Source organism: Nelumbo lutea, chromosome 4, assembly GCF_056320005.1.
Source record: "Nelumbo lutea isolate HS-2025 chromosome 4, American lotus-T2T, whole genome shotgun sequence".
NCBI classification, from domain to species: Eukaryota; Viridiplantae; Streptophyta; class Magnoliopsida; order Proteales; family Nelumbonaceae; genus Nelumbo; species Nelumbo lutea.
Window position 1 is genome coordinate 82274757 of NC_142687.1, and position 20139 is coordinate 82294895.

General features: G+C 40.1%; 1 protein-coding gene across 2 annotated transcripts in view; it reads left to right on the forward strand.

Annotated features, from left to right (window-relative positions):
• The window catches only part of EMB2458 (FtsH extracellular protease family), a 90004-nt gene that overhangs the window by 30312 nt on the left and 39553 nt on the right, over nt 1-20139 (forward strand). For both annotated transcript variants that reach the window (XM_088986078.1, XM_088986077.1), the window contains exons 8-9: nt 18599-18772; nt 18871-18992. In XM_088986078.1, coding sequence (XP_088842204.1) covers nt 18599-18772; nt 18871-18992 — 296 coding nt within the window. The remainder of the gene's footprint in view (nt 1-18598; nt 18773-18870; nt 18993-20139) is intronic.

The following is a 20139-nucleotide window of genomic DNA, read 5'->3' on the forward strand; positions in this document are numbered from 1 at the left end:
TCTGATAGAAAAAGACAAAAAAAAAGAAAAAATAAAAAAATAAAAAAAAGGAAAGGAAAGGAAAGGAAAAGAAAGGGTAGGGAAAGAAATAAATGCGAGGTTATTCCAAGAGAAGGAAAGAAACATTCAGTTTGTAGGGGAATGCATATTGACTAGGGAAATCCACTGCTTGAGAACTCTGGATTCTTTTACACCTTTTCTTTTGATGATATTTGGGGAAACTTGATAGTTGTGGCTAACAGTCATACCAGGAAGGAGAGGATACCAGCAGTGTGGGTGCCTCCTTCTGAAGGTTGGGTAAAGCTGAATTTTGATGGTAGTAGTCAAGGAAATCCAGGCCCATCGGGGATAGGAAGGGTGCTGAGAGATAAGGACAGCAACATCTTAGCCTTGTTTTCAGGCCCCGTGGGAATAGGAGATTCTAACAGAGCTGAGTTATTAGTGGCTGTACAAGGTATTCAGATTGCATACCAACTAGGAGTTCAGAATCTGGTAATTGAAGGAGATTCTAAAGTTGTGGTGGGATGGTTGACAAATCCAGATTCAGTTATATGGAAATACAGGGACTTGTTGAGGAAAGTTAATTGGCTTTCAAGGAGTATGACTATTACCTCTCTTTGGGTGGGCAGAACAGAAAATACCTTAGCGGATGGGTTAACTAAGCAAGGGGCCTAATGGGAACAATTATTTTGGGCAACACTGTAATTTTCTGTTTTAGTTTGATGTAATACGAGTTTGAGTGATCTTGGGGTGGTGGGAAGACAGGGAGAGGGGGAGGAAGATGAGGTTTCTTAGCTGGATTTTGAGGGGTATGAGAGAAGGATGGAGGGAGGAGAATGAGTGGAGCATTGTTAATAGCAAGAATGGGCAATTTGATCAAGTTCCAAAGCCGATTTGTTTGAAAATTTCTGGACTTTCCTTGATTTACAGCCTTGTAATGTAGAATCATTTTCATTTTAAAGCTTTGATAATGTATTTGGTGTGTCATCTAGACAACCAAGGGTGTTAGGATGCAATCTTTTTCTTTTAATGAAATTTTTTCTTGATTCTTAAAAAAAAAAAAACTTTGTTAGAAGAGGTAAAGCTCTTGCCTCTCCATGGGTAGCCTGTAATGATTTAACCTCTTGATCTGTTCATTAATAAAATCATTTTCATTTATCAAAAAAAGAAGAAGTGCTTTGTTACAAGTGGAAGGGGCTAGAAGGGCTAGGGGTAGTCCAAAAAGGACATGGGTAGAAGTAGTAAGAAGTGATTTTATCACTAATAATTTAACAGTGGATGTGGATTTAAATAGAGTGGATTGGCGAAACAGGATTCATGTAGTCGACCCCATATAGTTGGGGTAAAGCATAGATGCTGATGATGATTATATATATTTTTAATATATGTCATATATTATCTATATATTATATATATAAATATATTTATAATTATCTATTTATAATATATAATATATATATATTATATATTTATAACATTTATAATATAATATCTATGTTTATAATATATTATAGCATATTATATATTATATTTATATATTTATTTATAATAAAATCGAAAGCCAAAGAACCAAAACCAGTCAACTGGTTAATCGGTGGTATTGGTTTGGGGAATTGCAAAAACCGGTGGTACTGATTTGATTTCTAAAAAGAGCTTATGATTCAGTTAATCAAACTGTGAGTACCCCTAAACACCAGCACACCTCTCCCTGCCTCCACTCAAAGCATTAGGCAATAGTGATATCTTTTCTGCTCAACATATATAATCTTGGACAAACCTCACTCAAATCCCCTACCTTTAAATATCAAGGCAATGCACAAACTCATGATTTCCTTAATCAATACCATCCCACAAAAGTGAGACATTAAAAGTATTCCACAAAGGCTAATAAAATGAAATGCTCAGCAAAGAATTCATCCAAGCAAGTCTGATACTTAAGTTCCCAGTTATTATTGTTAAGTCATCAATGCATGATATCCAACTCAATTTGTTATCCATGTTGGAGCTGTCCATGAATTTGTAGATCAACACCAAGTAGGTTGGTCTTGAATTCTAGCACCATGTGTTATTTTCCATTATGTCTATATTATTTTGTACTTGCCTTCTGATATAGAGATATGTTGTCCTGTTAATGATCTGCAGTTTATTCTTTCCATTATATCTTCTATCCACCTTTTTGTAGTCATGTCTCGTGTTCCACAAAGTACTTATTCCTTACATCAATTACATGCATTGATCACTCTTATCACTTGACAAGATCATAGGATCTCTAGTCTTATTACATTGAGGTTGAAAAATCTTTAATATTGTTATTGTATAGTTTTATTTTGGAACCAGGAAAAGCTTCTTAAGGATTTATTTACTACTAAAGAGCAATAATCAAGTGCTTGACAAAACACAACTTGAAATCATATATTTGATTCTTCTTGTTTTTCCATTATGTCTTTTTTTTTTTTTTAAGTAAAAGATTCTTTAAATTTCATTGAAACAGTAAAGATAAGCAACTGTTACAAGCTTCCCCAACAGAGGCATGAGATGCAGCCTTACTCATAAAGAAAAGACAGAACAAAAATTACAATTGAGCCCAAAACAAATGATCCCTAGTTACCCCTTGCTTAGCTAAAGAATCAGCCATAGCATTTGCCTCCCTCCCCACCCATTGTATAATCAATCTCATCTGTAGGACTGCAAACAGTTCAGCCCTTATGGAGTCTCCATTCCCCACCAGTCCTGAAAACAATGCTACCAGATTCCCTTCCCTATCTCTTATGACTCCTCCAATTCCAGAGGGACCTGGATTGCCTTGGCTACTTCCATCAAAATTTAATTTAAAAAAACCTTCACTAGGAGGTGCCCATATCAACCTTGTTTTAGTCTTCTGTATTGAACTAGAAACCACTGATAACCAGTTCCTCCAAATATCATCAAAGGAGAACTGTCTAAACAGATCCAAAGTTAGTAGTCAATGTATGACTCTGGTCAATATACAATCCATAATTTCTTGTTTGTTTCTCTTCTTCTCTTGGAAAATTCTAGTGTTTCTTTCCTCCCATAAGGTCCAGATCACTGCTGCTCTGGTGCATCTCCACATTATTCTTCCCCTTCTCTTTGGCCACACAAAGGTAGCTGGATCAAGCAGCATCTTAATCTCCCTTGGCATGCTACACTTGCACCCAACAAAGAGAAAAACCACTCACAAATATCTGCAGCGAAGGAGCAATTGATTAGTAGGTGATAAAATATTCACCATCTGATTTACATAGAATGCACCAATTCGGGGTAATACACAGAAAATACCTCTTCTTTTGTAGGTAATCCAGAGTGTTAACTTTCCCATAAGCCACTTCCCAACAAAAAGCCTTAATTTTTGGAGGAATCGGAAAGAGGGAAAGGGGACTAGTAAAGAGCATTAAAAAAAGAGGCGCAGGAAAAGAGACCTTTAGAACTTGGACATCAAACTCTTCTATCCGGTTTAGGAGGCTCTAAGCAAACCCTTTCAAGAAGCAACAACAATTCTAACAAACGAGTGACTTCTTCATCCCTCAATCCCCTTTGAAACCCAAAATCCCAATTATGACCTAGGGGCAAAATAGGAGGTACTAAAAAGACTGAGATACTCTCATTTTTATACAAGGAGATGGGATACAAAGAAGGAAAGAAATTCTTTAGAGGCTGGTCCCCCAACCAAATGCCTTCCTAGAAGCGAATTAAGTTACCTGAACAAACATCATACCCGATAAACTTGAGGAAATGAGGAAGGATGTTTTGGATTGCTTTCCAAGGTGCTTTCTGTCAAAGTAGCCCGATGTGATACACCAGCACCTCAACCACTCTCTGATCTTCCATGAATACTGCCCACCACCTCATGCCACAAGCTATCCCTCTCTAAAGGCCATCTCCATAACCACTTCCCTAATAGAGCCATATTCTTCTTTCTTACATTCCCAATTCCTAACTCACCCTCTTTCGTGCTTTTACACAATCTCCCAATTAACTAGGTGGTCTTTTTCAGACACTACCGGCTCCTAAAGAAAATCCCTCATGATTTTTTCTAATGTGCTTCCCTTGGTGGAATCCTAAACACGGAGAGAAAGTAGATTGGTAGGTTAGCTAAAGTTGATCTTATTAGAGTGATCCTACCTCCTAGAGAAATATAGCTCCTCTTCCAAGTCGCCAATCTCTTTCCACATCTTTCTACAATTGGGTTTCAGAATCTACTTTCCTTAGGGTTGGCGTCTAAAGGAAGACCTAACTATGTCAATGGCCAAGGGGTGATAGGACACTCTAAGCAACCCGCTACCAAGTTTAAGTCATTATCCTCCATGTTAACCCCTACTATTCAACTCTTACGCAAGTTGATTTTCAGATTCGAGATCCCTTCAAACTTCTTGATCAGATCTTTTAATCTCCTCACCCTCCTAATATTGCCACCTTCACAAAAAATTATGTTGTCTGCAAATTAGAGGTGAGTAACTGGGACACTGTTTATGCCCACTCTCCAACCCCTAATCTCATCTTTCCTATCTGCTTTAGAGAGGAGTCTACTAAACACATCGGCCACTAAAGTGAAGAGGCAGGATGAGAGAGGATCCCCTTGCCTTAGACCTCTACAAGCTAGGAAGAAGTCTTTCACCACTCCATTAACAAGGATAGAGAAGTGGCAAGACCGGATACACCCAAACATCCAATGACACCATTTCTCCCCAAAACCACGTTGATGCATCACCTCTAAATCCTTTTTCAAGGTCCAATTTGCACACAAAACCTTCCTTCCTAGATTTCTTCATTTCCTCTAAACATTCATTGGCTATTAGTATTTGGTCGATTATTTGTCTCCCTTGAACAAAAGCTCCTTGAGGTTGACTTAGGCGAGAGGACAATGCCACTTTAATCCTCAAAGACAAGACCTTATCAATTATTTTGTAGATACTGGTCACCAAACTAATGGGTCGAAAATCCTTGGGTTGGCTAGCATAAGGTCTTTTTGGAATTAGGGCCAGAAAAGTTGCATTAACTCTAGGGCTAACAATATGTATATTTGAGAATTCTTTAAAGACTTGAAATAATTCATCTTTCACCACTTGTCAACAATGTTGATAGAAACTATTGTAAAACCATCCGGAACCGGTGCTTTAGATCTGTCCATAGTAAAAATTACTCTTTTTATTTCTGCTTCCTCAAAATCCCTTTCTAGCTACCTTGTTACCTCCTCTTCTAATAAAGGCCACTCTATCCCTTCTATGTTCAATCTTTCTCCCAAAGGCCTTCCATAAAAGGATTTGAAATGGTCCACAAAGATCCTGGCTATCTCATCTTGATTAGAGGTCACTTCCCCATTTACTTCTAGCCTAGCCACAGAATTCTTGTGCCTTCTACCATTGGCCATCGCATGAAAAAATTTTGTATTTCCATCCCCTCCCTTGATCCATTTATGTCTTGATTTTTGTCTCCAGCAGATTTCCTCCTTGTTAATGACTTCTTCCAACTCCTTTTTCTAACTTCCCTCTCAACTCCCTATTTTTTTGACGAATAATAGTAAATTTTATTAATTCAAAAGCTGATTTAGAGTTGTGAATTCATACAATATCCCAGGGAGAGGCACGAGCTGCAGCCCATCCTTAATCTTACAAGTAAACTAGGAAAGAGATACAGGAATCACAGCTGAGCCCAAAACAATTCTTCCCTATTTACCCCTTACTTGGCTAACACATCGGACAAAGTATTTGTTGATCTCCCCACCCACTGTAAAGAGACCAACATATTCCTTGTCAACCAACCGAATTTCTTCATTTCATTCTTGTAACGCCGTATAGCATCTTCAAGATTTTTCAACCAGCCCACCACCACTTTGGAATCCCCTTCAATTATTAGATGCTGTATCCCTAGCTGGTTTGCTAATTGCACCCCTTGTACAATAGCTAGTAGCTCTGCCCTGATAGAAGTCCCTAACTCCTAAAGGACCTGAATAGAGCAACAAAATCTCTCCCTTCTGATTTCTCAGGACACCCCCCATTCCGGACAATCTTGGATTACCCATGCTACTTCCATCAAAGTTCAGCTTCAGTGAGCCTTTAGATGGAGGAGACCGGTTTGTAATTGACTTGTTCTTTAAAGGTGAACACCTCGCTACTACTGACCAATTTTTCCAAAGGTCATTAAAAGAGAATTGATGAAAGATTTCCAAAGTCTTCAGCCAAAGTATTGCCCTATGCAACACAGTCTTTCAATTCCTGACAGCTCATTTCATTTTCTTAAAAGATTCTAGCATTCCTTTCTTCCCGAAGAGTCCAAATTAGGGCAGCATGAGCACATCTCCACATAATTCTCCCTCTTTTTATAGGCCAAGAGAAAGTAGAATGGTTAAAGATCATGCGAACTTCCACTAGTAGACTCCAACTACTCCTAAACAACAAAAGTAACCAAGCCCAAAGGTCTATTGGAAAAGGACAAGATACTAGTAGATGGTAATAATCCTCCTTGTGAGCTCTACAGAGGATACACCAATTGGGAGAAATATAGAGGAAAGTCCTTCTCTTTTGTAGGTTAGCTAGAGTGTTTACTTTCCCATAGAATACTTTCCAACGAAACACCATAATCTTTGGGGGAACTAGCCTACATCAAATTTCTTTTGACAGAAAAGGTTGATGAGTAGAAAGCTAAGAGATGGACTTGAAGTAAGGAGCACAAGTAAAGGTTCCTTTGGGTCTAGGAGTCCACACCCTTTTATCTAGCTAGGAGGGATCCAAGCAAACCTGATTAAGGCAACATAGCAAGTCAGAGAGAGATTCAATTTCATTATCCCTTAGTCCCCTACGAAACCCAAAATCCCAATTAGGAGCCAAGGTTGTTCCTAATGGTGAGACAAATTTTGAGACTACCTCTTTTTTATACAAAGAAACAGAAAATAACAGAGAGAAAAGGTCCTTTAGATAGGTGTCTCCTACCCATATATCCTCCCAAAAGCGAACAACGTTGCCAAAACAAACTTCATACCCGATAAAATTGAGAAATTGAGGAAGGGTGTTGTGAACGACCTTCCAGGGTGATTTATCAAAAAAAAGGCCTTCTAAGGTGCTGCCAGGTTAGCTTGCCTTGATACACCAGCATCCCATCCATTCTCTTATCTTCCATGTGTTAGATAGTGTATGCCCTTAGCTCCAATCAGCATGATGTACATTATGACATTTATCGTAAATGAATAAAGTACATATTTGATTCATGTTATTGTGGTATGTTTATGTGTAATACCCTTAAATTGGACACATATGAGACTTGTGTTAGTTTAGAATATTCACAGTCATTGGATAGATCTGGGGAGATTTATCCTGCCAAGGCTGACACTGATGTACCACCAAGTTGGTTGGGGTGGCTTGTTTCAGGCTCTTAGTTGCCAGGGTGAGATTTGATGTACATGCAGTGTGGGTTTTCTTGAAACCTTGAATCGGACCAAATTCCATTATTGCCCTGGACCTTGGAGACAGATGGGCAAAATTGGAATGTTACACCTGACCCCTAGACTCGATTACAATACTGCACTAGGTGTCGGATTGGACTGTCTTTGATGTGCCAATAAGTGAGATCCTTAGCGGGGGTCAAAACTTGGGTATGTTGGGACAGTCCGAGAGTTCATCTGAGTGGGTGATCATAGTGACAGGATCAACCCCTTTGTCGGACAAGGCGAATGATCGGGGAAATGCACTTTCTCTGATGGAAACTTAAACTACCGGTAGTGGATTTCAAATGTGTTTGAATTTTGGTTTTGCAAAATACATTTATATAGAGATATATATTATGTTTTCACAAATTGTTTGCAAAATGTTTTAGTTCCTATGATCCATGTGAGTAGAGAGTGTAGCACTGTACCTTGCAGCTAAGGGAGAGGTCCTCTCTTGTTGAGCAGTGTTTGATCATTAAGGGCTGAGAGGTTTAAGTGTAAGACCATTGAGGGTTATACCTAATGGGCTAATCTTGCATCTGCCCATAGTCCTTGGGCCTTCATAAGATGGATGAACCCAATGCCCATTTAGTGTAAATGTTGGGCCTGTTAAGAGCCCATGGTGACGGACTCAAGAGTTTTTTGTATTCAGCAGTGAATTCGGCCAGGCCTTGTAACAGAGGCTAGGCTAAACCCATGTGGCTGATGTGTAGATCAATGATAGGGTCCCACGCCATACAAAGAGAGCCAAGCTGGCCAACATTAAAAGGAAGTGAGCCTGAAAGCTTAATGGGCCTAAAGCCCATTTCAAACTAGGTTAATTGGATTAATTAAATAGGGGCGAATCTGGGTATGGATCAATAGATAAGGATAAGAGAACTCTTATCCACTTAAAGAGTCCAGATCCAAATAAAGATTTGGATCAAGCGACTCCTAATCAGATTAGGAGGTCATCTCTTTATGGCTATAAATAGAGAGTAGGGCGGATCTGAAAAAGACACACACACAACATAGAAGACAACTCAGTTAGAATATTTCTGCCTTCAGTTCTTTTTCTCCCTTCTCTTGCCGCCCTACCCTGTTTGATCTCCAATTCTAAAGCTGTGCTCACTACCCCATTCGATTCTTGTTGAATAACCAAAGGTTCTTGGTGAAGAACTACCTGCTGATCTTGCCTCATCCTAAGCCATGTCATTTTCAGTGGAGGGAGGATTTGGTACACTCTTTAGGCGTGAACACTTGCGTTGGGAGGAGCATTTTTGCATGGATTCCGTATCAGGTATACCTCTCCCTAATCTTGGTTTCAGATTTGGTCCGGTTTGGTTACAAGAACGAACCTTGAAAATGCAGTTCTCTAAATTGGGAATACGATTCCCGGATGGGAGTAAATAAATTTTTGAAAATTTGCCCAACCTTCCTGCAGGGTTTGGCCATCCACACGATGGATCTCCCATCCCTTCACCATGAATGCTTCCCACCACCTCATGCCACAACCTCTCACTTTCCAATGGCCATTGCCACAACCATTTCCCTAACAAAGCTTGATTTTTTTCAATCACTCTCCCAAGTCCCAAGCCCCCCTCTTCTTTACTTCTGCAAATAGTTTCCCAACTAACCAAATGATCCTTTTTTTCTTGTCCCGGCTCCCACAAGAAGTCTTTCATCAACTTCTTCATCTTCTTAGCTTCCCTAGCTAGTATCCTAAAGATAGGCGAAAAGTAAGTAGGTAAGTTAGCCAAAGTAGCTCTTGTTAAGGTAATTCTCCCTCCTAAAGAGATATAGTTCTTCTTCCACGAGGCTAATCTCTTCTCAAACTTTTCTAGCACTGGGTTCAAAATCTGCTCTCCCTTGGGTTTTCCCCAAATGGAAGCCCTAAGTATGACCATAGTTGTCAAGGCGACAAGGCTCCCTTTGAGGCTCGCCTTGCCTAATCGCCTAGCAGTCTTGTACTATGTATTGTAAAATACTTTTTTATTCTTTATTTTTTGACATTATAATTATAAAATAGCCACTATTAAACTAAAATACTCATTTTGTGTGTTTATATACTAATTTGTTTTTATTATTTTCTTATTTATTAGGATTTAATCAATACAAACATTGCTAAATGCTGTATTGAACCCTCAAAGACTTTAAAACCTGAACCAATAGGTAAGGAAGAACTTAAAATTTTTCTTTTATGCTTTTCCTATAACAAAAATAATGGTTCAGACCCTATATTTTTTGAATCTTCTTTTCTTTCTTTTTTTTTCTTCACATGAATATGTTGATTTTCAATACCCTAGGATAATTATGAATAGTTATTAAGGAAATATGGCTATTGTACCTAGGGAACTACCCTAGGATCTATATTTTATATATAAAAAAGTCCATCGCCTAGGCGACAAGGCGTCCCCCTGACGCCCAGCCTCGCCTTGGCGCCTTGAAAACTATGTATATGACATACGCCAAGCAGAGATGGAACATTGAAGACACTCTGCATTAACCTCGAACTCCCCATCCTCCAAGTTTATACCCGCTATGCAACTCTTTTTCAGATTTATTTTCAGATTAGAAACCCTTTCAAATCCTTTGATTAGCTCCTTTAGGTTTGCTACCTTCTTGCTAAAGCCTCCTTCACAAAAGATCATTAGGTCATCTGCAAACTGAAGGTGGGTGACTGGGACTTGGTGTCTCCCTATTCTCCAACCCCTAATGGCATCTTAACTAGTGATCCTACTAATCACATTGGCTACTAAGGTAAAAAGGAAGGGTGAGAGTGGATCTCCTTGCCTGACACCTCTGCAAGCTGAAAAAAAGTCCCTCACCACACCATTTACTAGAATGGAGTAATGACAGGTTCTGATACACCTAGATATCTAACTACACCACTTGTCCCCAAATCCACAGTTTCACATCACCTCTAATAAAAACTCCTAGTCCACCAAGTCATAGGCTTTTTTCAAGATCCAATTTACAAATAAAACCTCTTTGCCTAGATCTTTTCATTTCCTCCACACGCTCATTTGCAATTAGGATCTGATCTATTATTTGTCGCCCTTGAATTAAGGCCCCCTGAGTTTCACTAATTATAAAAGGTAGAACTGTTTTGATCCTCAAAGAAAGTACTTCAGCCAGAATTTTATAGATGCTTGTCGCCAGACTAATAGGCCTATAATCTTTTGGGTGGTTGGCGTCAATCTTCTTAGGTATCAAGGCCAAAAAAGTGGCATTGATTCCAGGGCTTATTACATGATTGTTTGCAAATTTCTTTAAGACTTCAACTAAGTCCTCTTTCAGCATCTCCCAACAATCTTGATAAAAACCCATTGTAAAGCCATTTGGACCTGGAGCCTTGGATCTATCCATTAGAAAGACAACTTTCTTAATCTCTTCTTCCTCGAAATTCCTTTTCAACCACCTTGCCATTCCGTCCTCAATTCTTGGCCATTCCATCTCTCCCACGACTTCTCACTCGAAGGTCTTCTATAGATCGATTTGAAGTGGTCCACAAATTTTCTGGCTATGTCATCCTGGTCGTAATCACCTCCTCTCCTATCTCTATCTTGGTGACAAAATTCTTTCTTCGTCTCCCATTGGCCAAATCATGGAAAAATCTAGTGTTCCCATCGCCTTCCTTAATCCACTTGTGTCTAGGTTTTTGTCTCCAGCTAATTTCTTCCCTCAGTAACACCTTTTCCAAATCCCTTTTCAATTGTCTCCTCAACACTCTGTCATCCTTGGTCAAACAATTTGGGATTCCTTTACATCCAAGTTCTCTATTCAAGAGATTAGGCTCATCTTTTGCTCCTCAATTCTACCAAATTGATCTCTATTCCACTCTTTTATTTTGGCTCTCAACCTCCTTAACTTCTTATGAAACTTGACCCCTTCTATCTTACCCTCCTCGCCTCCTTATCCCACCATTCCTTCACTTTTTTCACAAAATTTGGATGGGTAAGCCACATATTTTTAAATCTAAAAGGTTTGGTTCAGTAGGAAATGACTCAGTGCCTATTTGGATAGGACAGTGATCAGAGGTGACCCTAGGTAATGCTCTAGCAACCAAGTTTCCCCAACTATTCTCCCAGGCTAGGTTAAATAAAAATCTGTCCAACTTCGAACACAAAGGGGTTTCCTGATGGTTGGACCGAGTATAATTGGTTTCAAGTAGAGGTATATCCTTCAACTCACAATCTTCAATAAAACCATTAAATTTCCTCATACTTGTAGTGATTACCTGTTGGGGATTACTGGTTTCTTCATAGAATCTAATGACATTAAAATCCCCGCCCAGGCACCTAGGGCCATCCAGTTTGGATTCTTGTAAAGCACAATTTTAGGTTTTTCCCTTCGGAGTAGATCTTTGATCACCCTTCTCTTTCTTGCACTCCCTATACCTCTTACATTTCAGCTGATAATTTTCATCGAGACAAAAATAACAAAACACCCATGAAGAAGCCTTAGTCTCCTTATTTTAGACCCTTCTTCCTATCCCCTCTATCACTAAATTCTAAATCTCTCTCAATGTCTGAGATTAGCCTTTCCACTTCAGATCTTTTTTTTCTTCTTTATTCCTTCTCCCCTCGATACAATAAGCATCCTCTTCCTTCTCTCCATCCTTTCCAGCCACTGTCTGGTAGAACTTTACCATGCTCACACTCATTTTGGCTACAACAGCTCTCTATGACTCCTTCCTTTTTTTCTTTTCCCTCCAGCACTGTACAAATCAAACTCCAAATTCTGTCTGCCTCCCCCTTACTACTTCCTTCCACCATTCTCTCTCCTCCTTCCACCATCACCCTCTCTCTTACATCAAAACCTCCTGAATGGGAAGCTGGAATATCTGTTACAGGCATAGCACACAAGTTAGTACCCAAAAATGAAATGACACCCATACCTGGTAGGACGGGGGTAGGACTAGGATCACTGGATTTGAGTTGCTGACAGGCTTCATTTGGTTTTAACGCCTTTCCCCTTTCTGGACAATGTTGTGAAGTAGACGTAGTGAAAGTATTACTTCCTGACGACCTACCCACTTGGAATTCCTTTCTCTGTGTTTCTGACACTGGATAACCTACATCAACCCTCACGGCCGATTTTTGTCCCTCTCCACCAACATCCTGCAATTCATTAGACTCAGGGTCAGCTACCTTGGCGGAGGGTAGAGGAGCTTGCGCAGCTTTAGGACCAATTTCTTCACCATTTCTAGTCTTCCTGCAACCAACATCTTCGATCTCTTCCTCTATAAGCAGCAGTTCTGTATGCAGACTTTCTGTTTCAAGTAGATTGTTGTTGCTTTTCAGCGTCACATTTCCAAACTTACAGTTTCACCACTATCAGAATCATCACTGCTGTCTTGTTCACTTGACCTGTCTTCGATCTCTGTTCTGTTGGTATCCCTATGTTTCAGACATCTTGGGTTGCACATATCAGGTGAGAGACGGTTCGCCTTGTTGGAAGGGACCCACTGTAAAGAGCCTCTAAACTGAGAATCTTGAGACCTTGCGCCTGAAGAGTAGAAGAAGGTAGATGCTTATTATCGTTCATCAACTCATCCCTCCTTCCAGTCACGTGAGTACTTAAAGGGTCCCTTGGCCCATCTATCCTGGATTGGGCCTTGGGCTCGAACCTTTTAAATGGAGCACCCAACTTACTGGATTTTACTTGGGCTGCCTTCTCCGGCCCACCAGGAATTGGATCCACTCGAATGGGCCCACTACCTAATTCTTTTCCTCCCATGTGACCTTTTAAAAGGTCACACCCCTTTGTTTTAAAAGGTGAACCAGCAACCTTCCCTTTTGAACCAGTCTGAGGTTGCTGGTTCAACCCTCCCCACTTGAAAATTTGTCTTTTTCCCCTGAAACCATCTGCGCATAAGATCTGCCAGTTGTCAGAAGGTTTCCTTGCTCTCTACAGGTTTGACCTTCCATCTGCCCCAAATCTTTTTGACTTCCCAGAAATTGTTGGCCCTTTTTAGTGAAACAAACATTCCTTCCCATTTGAACTAGCCAATCTCATAAATCCACGTAGAGCTTCTTCTTCCTCCTTTTCACTTCCTTCCATGTGAGCCTCCCTCCATAGCCCTGCTTCAATGGAGGATGCTAGCCACACAGACGAAACTCCCCTCTGTTCGTACCTCTACATTTCGTGGAATATCTTCTGGCTTCACACCACTTAGCAGAATTTCTGCTCAATAAAGATCACACCAGAATGCTCCTTCTAAGTGTCCTCCACACAATGCTGCTATAGATTCTGCTACTTCTTGTTTCCAGAGATGAAATGGCAGGCCTATTACACGCACCACCACACCATCTTTGACAAAGAAGTCCTTGGAGTTAGATGTTGGACTCCATTTGAAGATTGTGAATGATCCGAACTCATCCTGAATATTGAGAGCTGATATTTCCACTTTATTCTCTACTGGATCTAAGAGGGCTTTACAGTTATCGAAGAGGGTTAGGTTTCTTCTCTCCCTCTCCATTTCATCCTACTCTTCAATCTTAGAAATTAGGGTCAACTTCCTTTATTCTATCCTTCCAAAAGTGTTCCCTATTCCACTCCTTTATTTTAGATTTCAATCTTTGCAATTTTTTATGGAATTTTATTCCCTCCCATCTTACCCCCCTTACATCCTTCTTCCACCATTCCTCCACTTTGTGAACAAATTCTGGGTGTGTTAGCCGCATATTTTCAAATCTAAAAGGTGAAGGACCATGCAAAAAAGATTTTGAACCTAATCTAATGGGGTGGTGGTCTGAAGTGACTCTAGGCAAAGCTCTAGATTCCAATCCTTCCTAGTGATCTTCCCATCCTCTGTTGAATACAAACCTATCCAGTTTTGAACACAACGGGTTTTCCTGAAAGTTGGACCAAGTGCTTGCAAGAGAGGAATTTCCTTCAACTCACACAAGTCTAAGAGTTCATTAAATCTTGTCATTATTGGTGGTGATTGATTATCAGGGCTAGAAGTTTCATTGGAAAACCTTGTCGCATTGAAATTCCCTCCCAAACACCATGGACCCTCCCATAAACCCCAAATTTCATACAGTTCTTCCCTAATTCCATTCCTCTCTCTATAATTGTTTGGTCCGTATACATTAGTTAATACCCAAGTAAATCCATCCTCTACATTTTAAACTTTATTGATACTGAAAATCTGCCAATTAGTTCCTCCATTGATTCCAACACTTTATCCTTCCACAGAGTCACTATACCCCCTGAGGCCCCCAAGATGGAGCCTCAATCCATCTTATAGCCCATGATCTCCATAAACTCCTAATCCATCTTCTATCCAATTCTGCTAGTTTAGTCTCTTGCAACATCACGACATCAGGATTCTCCCTTTTTAATAAATCTTTTATTACCCTCTTTTTTCGTGCACTCCCTAATTTTCTTACCTTCCAACTAATTATTCTCATCTTTCACTTTGAGCTAAACTCTCTTTCTCCTCTCATTTCCCTATTTGGGTTGCTTCCTTCTCCCTCCCCTCCCACCTTATGAGCTTTTTGACTTTGTTGTCCTCTCCTACAGCTAAGTTAGCTGTATCTTTCTCCTTTTCCTTTTCTATCCCCCCTTCCCTCTTTTCTTCCTTATCTACTTCTTGATTATTTTCCTCAGCTATTTCTTTCATTCTTTTGAGGTCCTTTCCTGCTTTTCCCTTTCCTATTCCTGCTCCCATTACTCCCCCTTCTTCTACTACCCTTTCAGATTGGCTTGCTGTTACACCCCCTTCCTTTCCTCTCAATTCTTCAGGCTGGGAATCTGGTGTATCTGTTTCAGGCAGAGCACACACATCAGTAAGCAAAACTGAATTGACACATATACCTGGGTCCGAAGCGGGTGTAGCAAGATTCGAGAAATCAGAAAATGGGGAAACGCCCTGGTTGGGGGTCAAGGCATCAAACCTATCCCCTAAAAAAGGCTGTTGTACAGTGGGAATGGGATCGGTTTCAACTCTGTCTGCAGCAGAAGCCTTTTCCAGTGCACCCTTCTCTGTTCCCCCAATGCAAACCTCCCTGATATCCTCTTGTCTTACTTCTTGTGATCCTTGTCCCTGCTGAGAGCTTGGGGGTAAGTTCCTTGTGATAGGAGCAGAGGTAGCCTGTTCAACTTCGATTAAGCACACTGCCAGTCCGACTTCCTTTGTTAACTTCTCAGGAGCCTGATTGTCTTCTCTTTCTTCCAGGAACAGCTCTTCTGTGTTGAAGCTCTCTGCCTCATTCAGATCCATCGCCACAGTTTGAACAATGCTACCCAAGCTCAAGTATTCAGAGGACTCTGAGTCACAGTCTGAATCGCGATCGCTGCTTCCGTTGTCAAAATCTGAGTCTTCATCTTGACATCACTCCTTCCCTTTGCTATTGCATCTGCCAAATTCAGGGTTACACTTTTCAGGAGATTCTACCCTCTTCCCTTTGCTAGATACCCATCGCATCGATCTTTGCTGCCCCATTGTCACACAACGGCTTCCTTGCATTCCTGACTTGATCGAGGAAGACGATAATAGACATAATTTGTTGTCTATCGTCGGGCCTCCTTTTGATATCATGTGCCCTTTTAAATGGTCATGTGAAGTGTTATTTTTAGGCCCATGAGTTGGGCCCAGATTCAGATCCGGAAGTAATTCATCTGTGGGCCTCAAAGGGAGAAGGCCAGGCCCAGTTTTAATCATCACATTGTCACTCAAAGTGACACGTGCCAAGTTTGTCCCAGTAAGATCAGTCCGATTACGGTTGAACCACCTATAGGCTGACCCAAAGTCTTACTCAAAATTTGAAAATGGGCCTGCTTCCCATGCCGAGCTCCACCAGTCAGTGCCTCAGCGTAAGACCCGCCACGTGTCAAATCTCCTCCAATCCCTGGACTGTTCATTTCCTCCCCTGCGCCCTTGCCTTTTCCACTACACAGGACTTATTTTGCCATTTCAGAGTAATTTCCAATTGCAGTACTTTCGACCACTTGTCTTTTACCACGTAGGAGCTCTTCTTCAAACCTTTCGTCTTCCTCCCTTCTAGCAGCTCTCCACAACGCAGCTTCAATGGCAGTTGTCAACCAGACTGAGTACACCAGTTGAGCATCTGCAACTAAAATTTTCCTTGGGATTTCCTCAGGTCTGACTTACTCAAGCAAATAGCTGCTGAGTGAAGGTCTATTGCAAAGATGCTATACAGCTTTGCCACTGTGAAGCTGCCAGAACTTCCAGCAATATTCAAGGCATTTACATCTACCACATCATCTATTAATTTTAGCAAAACTTTCTTCTTTTTTGTAGAGGAGATGGGCCGAATGGCCCATAGGCTGTCATTCTATGTTATGTTTATGGTTTCCTCTGTAATGGGCCTTATTCTGGGCCCATATTCTTATATACTCTGTTTTTGTAATTTCTTGCCTACCCAAGGGCCTCTCTGTAATAATTCAAAGATTAACTTAATAAAATGTTTTAGAGTGTTAGAGGGAGGTTTAGTTCGAACCTCTCACTCTCTAACTCTCATTGCCGCCAGTTCTCTCTCTCTTTCATCTTCTTAATCTTCTCTTGCTTGTTTTCTGGTTTTGCATCTAATCTCAAGCAGCTATATACTTCAAGAGGGCTGTTTTCAACTTGGTATCAGAGCAGGCCAGAGCTTGGCGTGACCCTCATGTGGTTCTAGTCCAGCAGACTACATGAGGATGTTCTAGGGCTGGAAGTTTAAAGTCATTTGCCTGGTTCTTGGAGGTCATTGGAGGGTGCCCAAGTCTCTACCCACTTGGAGAATAGTTCGGTGACCAGGAAGAATCAGAGAGAAAGGTGTTCGGCCTGATTTGAAGCTCAAATCAGAGATTCACATACTGTAAGTTACCGCAGTTATTGCTGGGTTATTTTCTTTGCTTGGGAGGGCTGTTAAAGTACTCGAAACCCCTCTCCATTCTGCCCTACTGTTCGGCTGTTGCTGGACTGATTCAACTCAGAGATTTCTGGGTTATTTTGGGGAGCAGTTTGGCTGTTGTTGGACTGCCAAGTTGCTGAAACTGGTTTGGATTCAGTGGTATTAGTCTCTAATTCAGCCCAGCCTTTTCTTGGATCTATACGAAATACCATTGAAGTGGTTTCTACTAGTTATCAGTAGGGTGTTAACTACTGCACACAGAGTGTTTGTTAAAAGGCCTCTTAAGGACCGTGGACTGTTATTTCTTCTCTTTGGGACAACAGTTGTTGGGGACCTGGAATACTTTGTGTTTGGAGGTCTGCTGGTTGCCCCTTGAAGGCTGAAATAGTATTTCTTCTTCTAGAAAGATCTGTCACCGAGCTTGGCTGTCACGGTTCTTTTTCAAAGGGAGTTACTATTACTGCCCCTTTAAGTTTTAAGTCCTTGATTATTTTTTCTGCTATTTTCTTCCAATCTAATGGTTGTTCCATTGTCTGAACCACTAGCTTCTTTTCTCAGTTGTCTCTCTTTCAATTTGCTATGATTCTGAATAAACCTCCTTTGCCTGTCATAACCCGTATTCTATCATCAGTTTCCTCTTCCTTTGATTCATTAGTTTTCATGTTTTCTGCTTTTTTGTCTTCCTATGTCTTCTTCTCTTGACTCAGAACCTCCAAAGTATTTGTGATTTCCTTCCAACCTTCCCCTCTTCTTCCTTCTGGGAAGCAGACCACCTGATTCTTCTCTTTCACTAGAATGTATTTATTTGAAAAGATGTATTATTATACATAGTTTCTTGTGATCATGTTTCAGTCAAATTCACTTTCAAATCTTATTGTAGGCAATAACCTCAGCTGCATATCGTTTCTATTTGGTTAGTGTAAGTGAGGTGCTAGGATGGATATTTATGATATCCAGACATTGATATGGGTAGCGGGGATACAGCTCGCCATTTACTCATATCATGCTTCTGTATCTAGTTTTTGAAGCTTTGTCATTTCACAAATCTTATGTCTTGCAAAATTTAATTAAAATTTCAACATGTGGTCACAGATTTTTTTTAATAGTATGATTTCTTAAAAATACCATTTTAATACTATGGAGAATATCTAGAAGAGTCCATGCAATATTTTGTGTTTTATCAGGTATGTACTGTGTCCTATCTACTATCAAGTGCATAATTCCAAAAAGGCATGCACAGCTATCTAGTTAGCACAGCTGGTGCTGCACTACTTATGGTCCTGGCTTGTGCCTGAGTGGCTTATATTTGACATTGCAGGGAGTGCTCATTGTAGGTGAGAGGGGAACAGGGAAAACATCCCTAGCACTTGCTATAGCTGCAGAAGCCAAGGTGCCTGTTGTTGAAGTTAAGGCTCAACAGTTGGAGGCTGGTTTATGGGTTGGCCAAAGTGCATCAAATGTTAGGGAACTTTTCCAAACAGCAAGGGATCTGGTTGTGCTCTATAAACCAACCTATTAATTTTCCTTTTGTTGCCAAAATTTGAAAAATTTCAGTGTAGTTTCTTAAATATCTTAAATTATCCTTGATAGGCACCTGTTATAATCTTTGTTGAGGATTTTGACCTGTTTGCTGGTGTTCGTGGAAAGTTTATTCACACTAAAGAGCAGGACCATGAGGCTTTTATTAATCAACTTCTTGTGGAACTTGATGGGTAAATGCCAAGATCTCTTGTTTTAGTGTTTTTTTTTTTTCACAAGGCTTGTGCAATGGTTATCAGTGTTGTATTACATCAACATGAGAACCAGAATCTGACTCATGCCCAAGAGTCTGACTTGGCAAGACCAAAAAATAAGGAGTTGTAGATATTCAAAAAAGTTTTTAATCCTATAAAAAGTTTGCCTTTTAGCATTATAATCCTATAAAAAAGTTCTTAAAAATTTACTTTTGTTATTTAATAGCATTTTGCAGGAAAAGTGGCATTCAATGTGTACATTAATTATTCATTTCTATCAAATAAATAGTAAGAGAAAATTATCATGTCTTTTTTTGACAAGTCATGTATGTATCCCTCAAGAACCCACGGCGTGTTGGTGTCTGATGCGTACCTGACATGGACACTTTATCCATTTAGGAGAATCCATGCAACACTGACAGTTATCCTAGGTTGTAATTTGCCTTAGAGTTACAGTATTCAGGTGCATACTGTTCCACCTATACATTATATATTGCAATCTTATATATTAACTTATCTTAACTATATATGCTTTGCTGGATTGAGTTAAGCATGTGGGATGTCAACAAGTTGGAGTAGTTGGAGATATGGGTTTCATGCATATTTTCAATTAAATGGTAGGATTTAACAATCTGGTAACCATTATTGTTAATCAAGTTAAAGTGCTTAAGGGTTGTCATTTTTACTTCTTACCTAGGTGGCAATTTCCACTTCAAATCTTTTTCAGCTCTAGCTTCATGGCTGAGAACCTTCTCCTCGCAGTAATGACTTCTTTGTTTTAAATCTTTTTGATCATTAAGGGTAAGATTGTATTGCAGAAGCTTTTGAATATCAAGTCTTATACTCCGCCAAGATTGTTAAAAGGGATGAAAACTTCGACCAAAATTGAAGCCCAAAAATAAGCTGTATGCCCTATTTTTTCCAGTTCCTATAATCACTCAGGACATCTTTTGCCTTCAAAGATCTTATTTATTTCCTTAAATAGGCTTGAAGAGATGGCAAATAAGATTAGGGCCCAAAAGGTGTGACTATTTTTTCTGGGAAAGCATTTGTAGAAACTTAACCACTCCTACCCAATAACTTGATCAAGTGTGGCCAGACCTTAATGGAGTAATCAGTGGAGGAG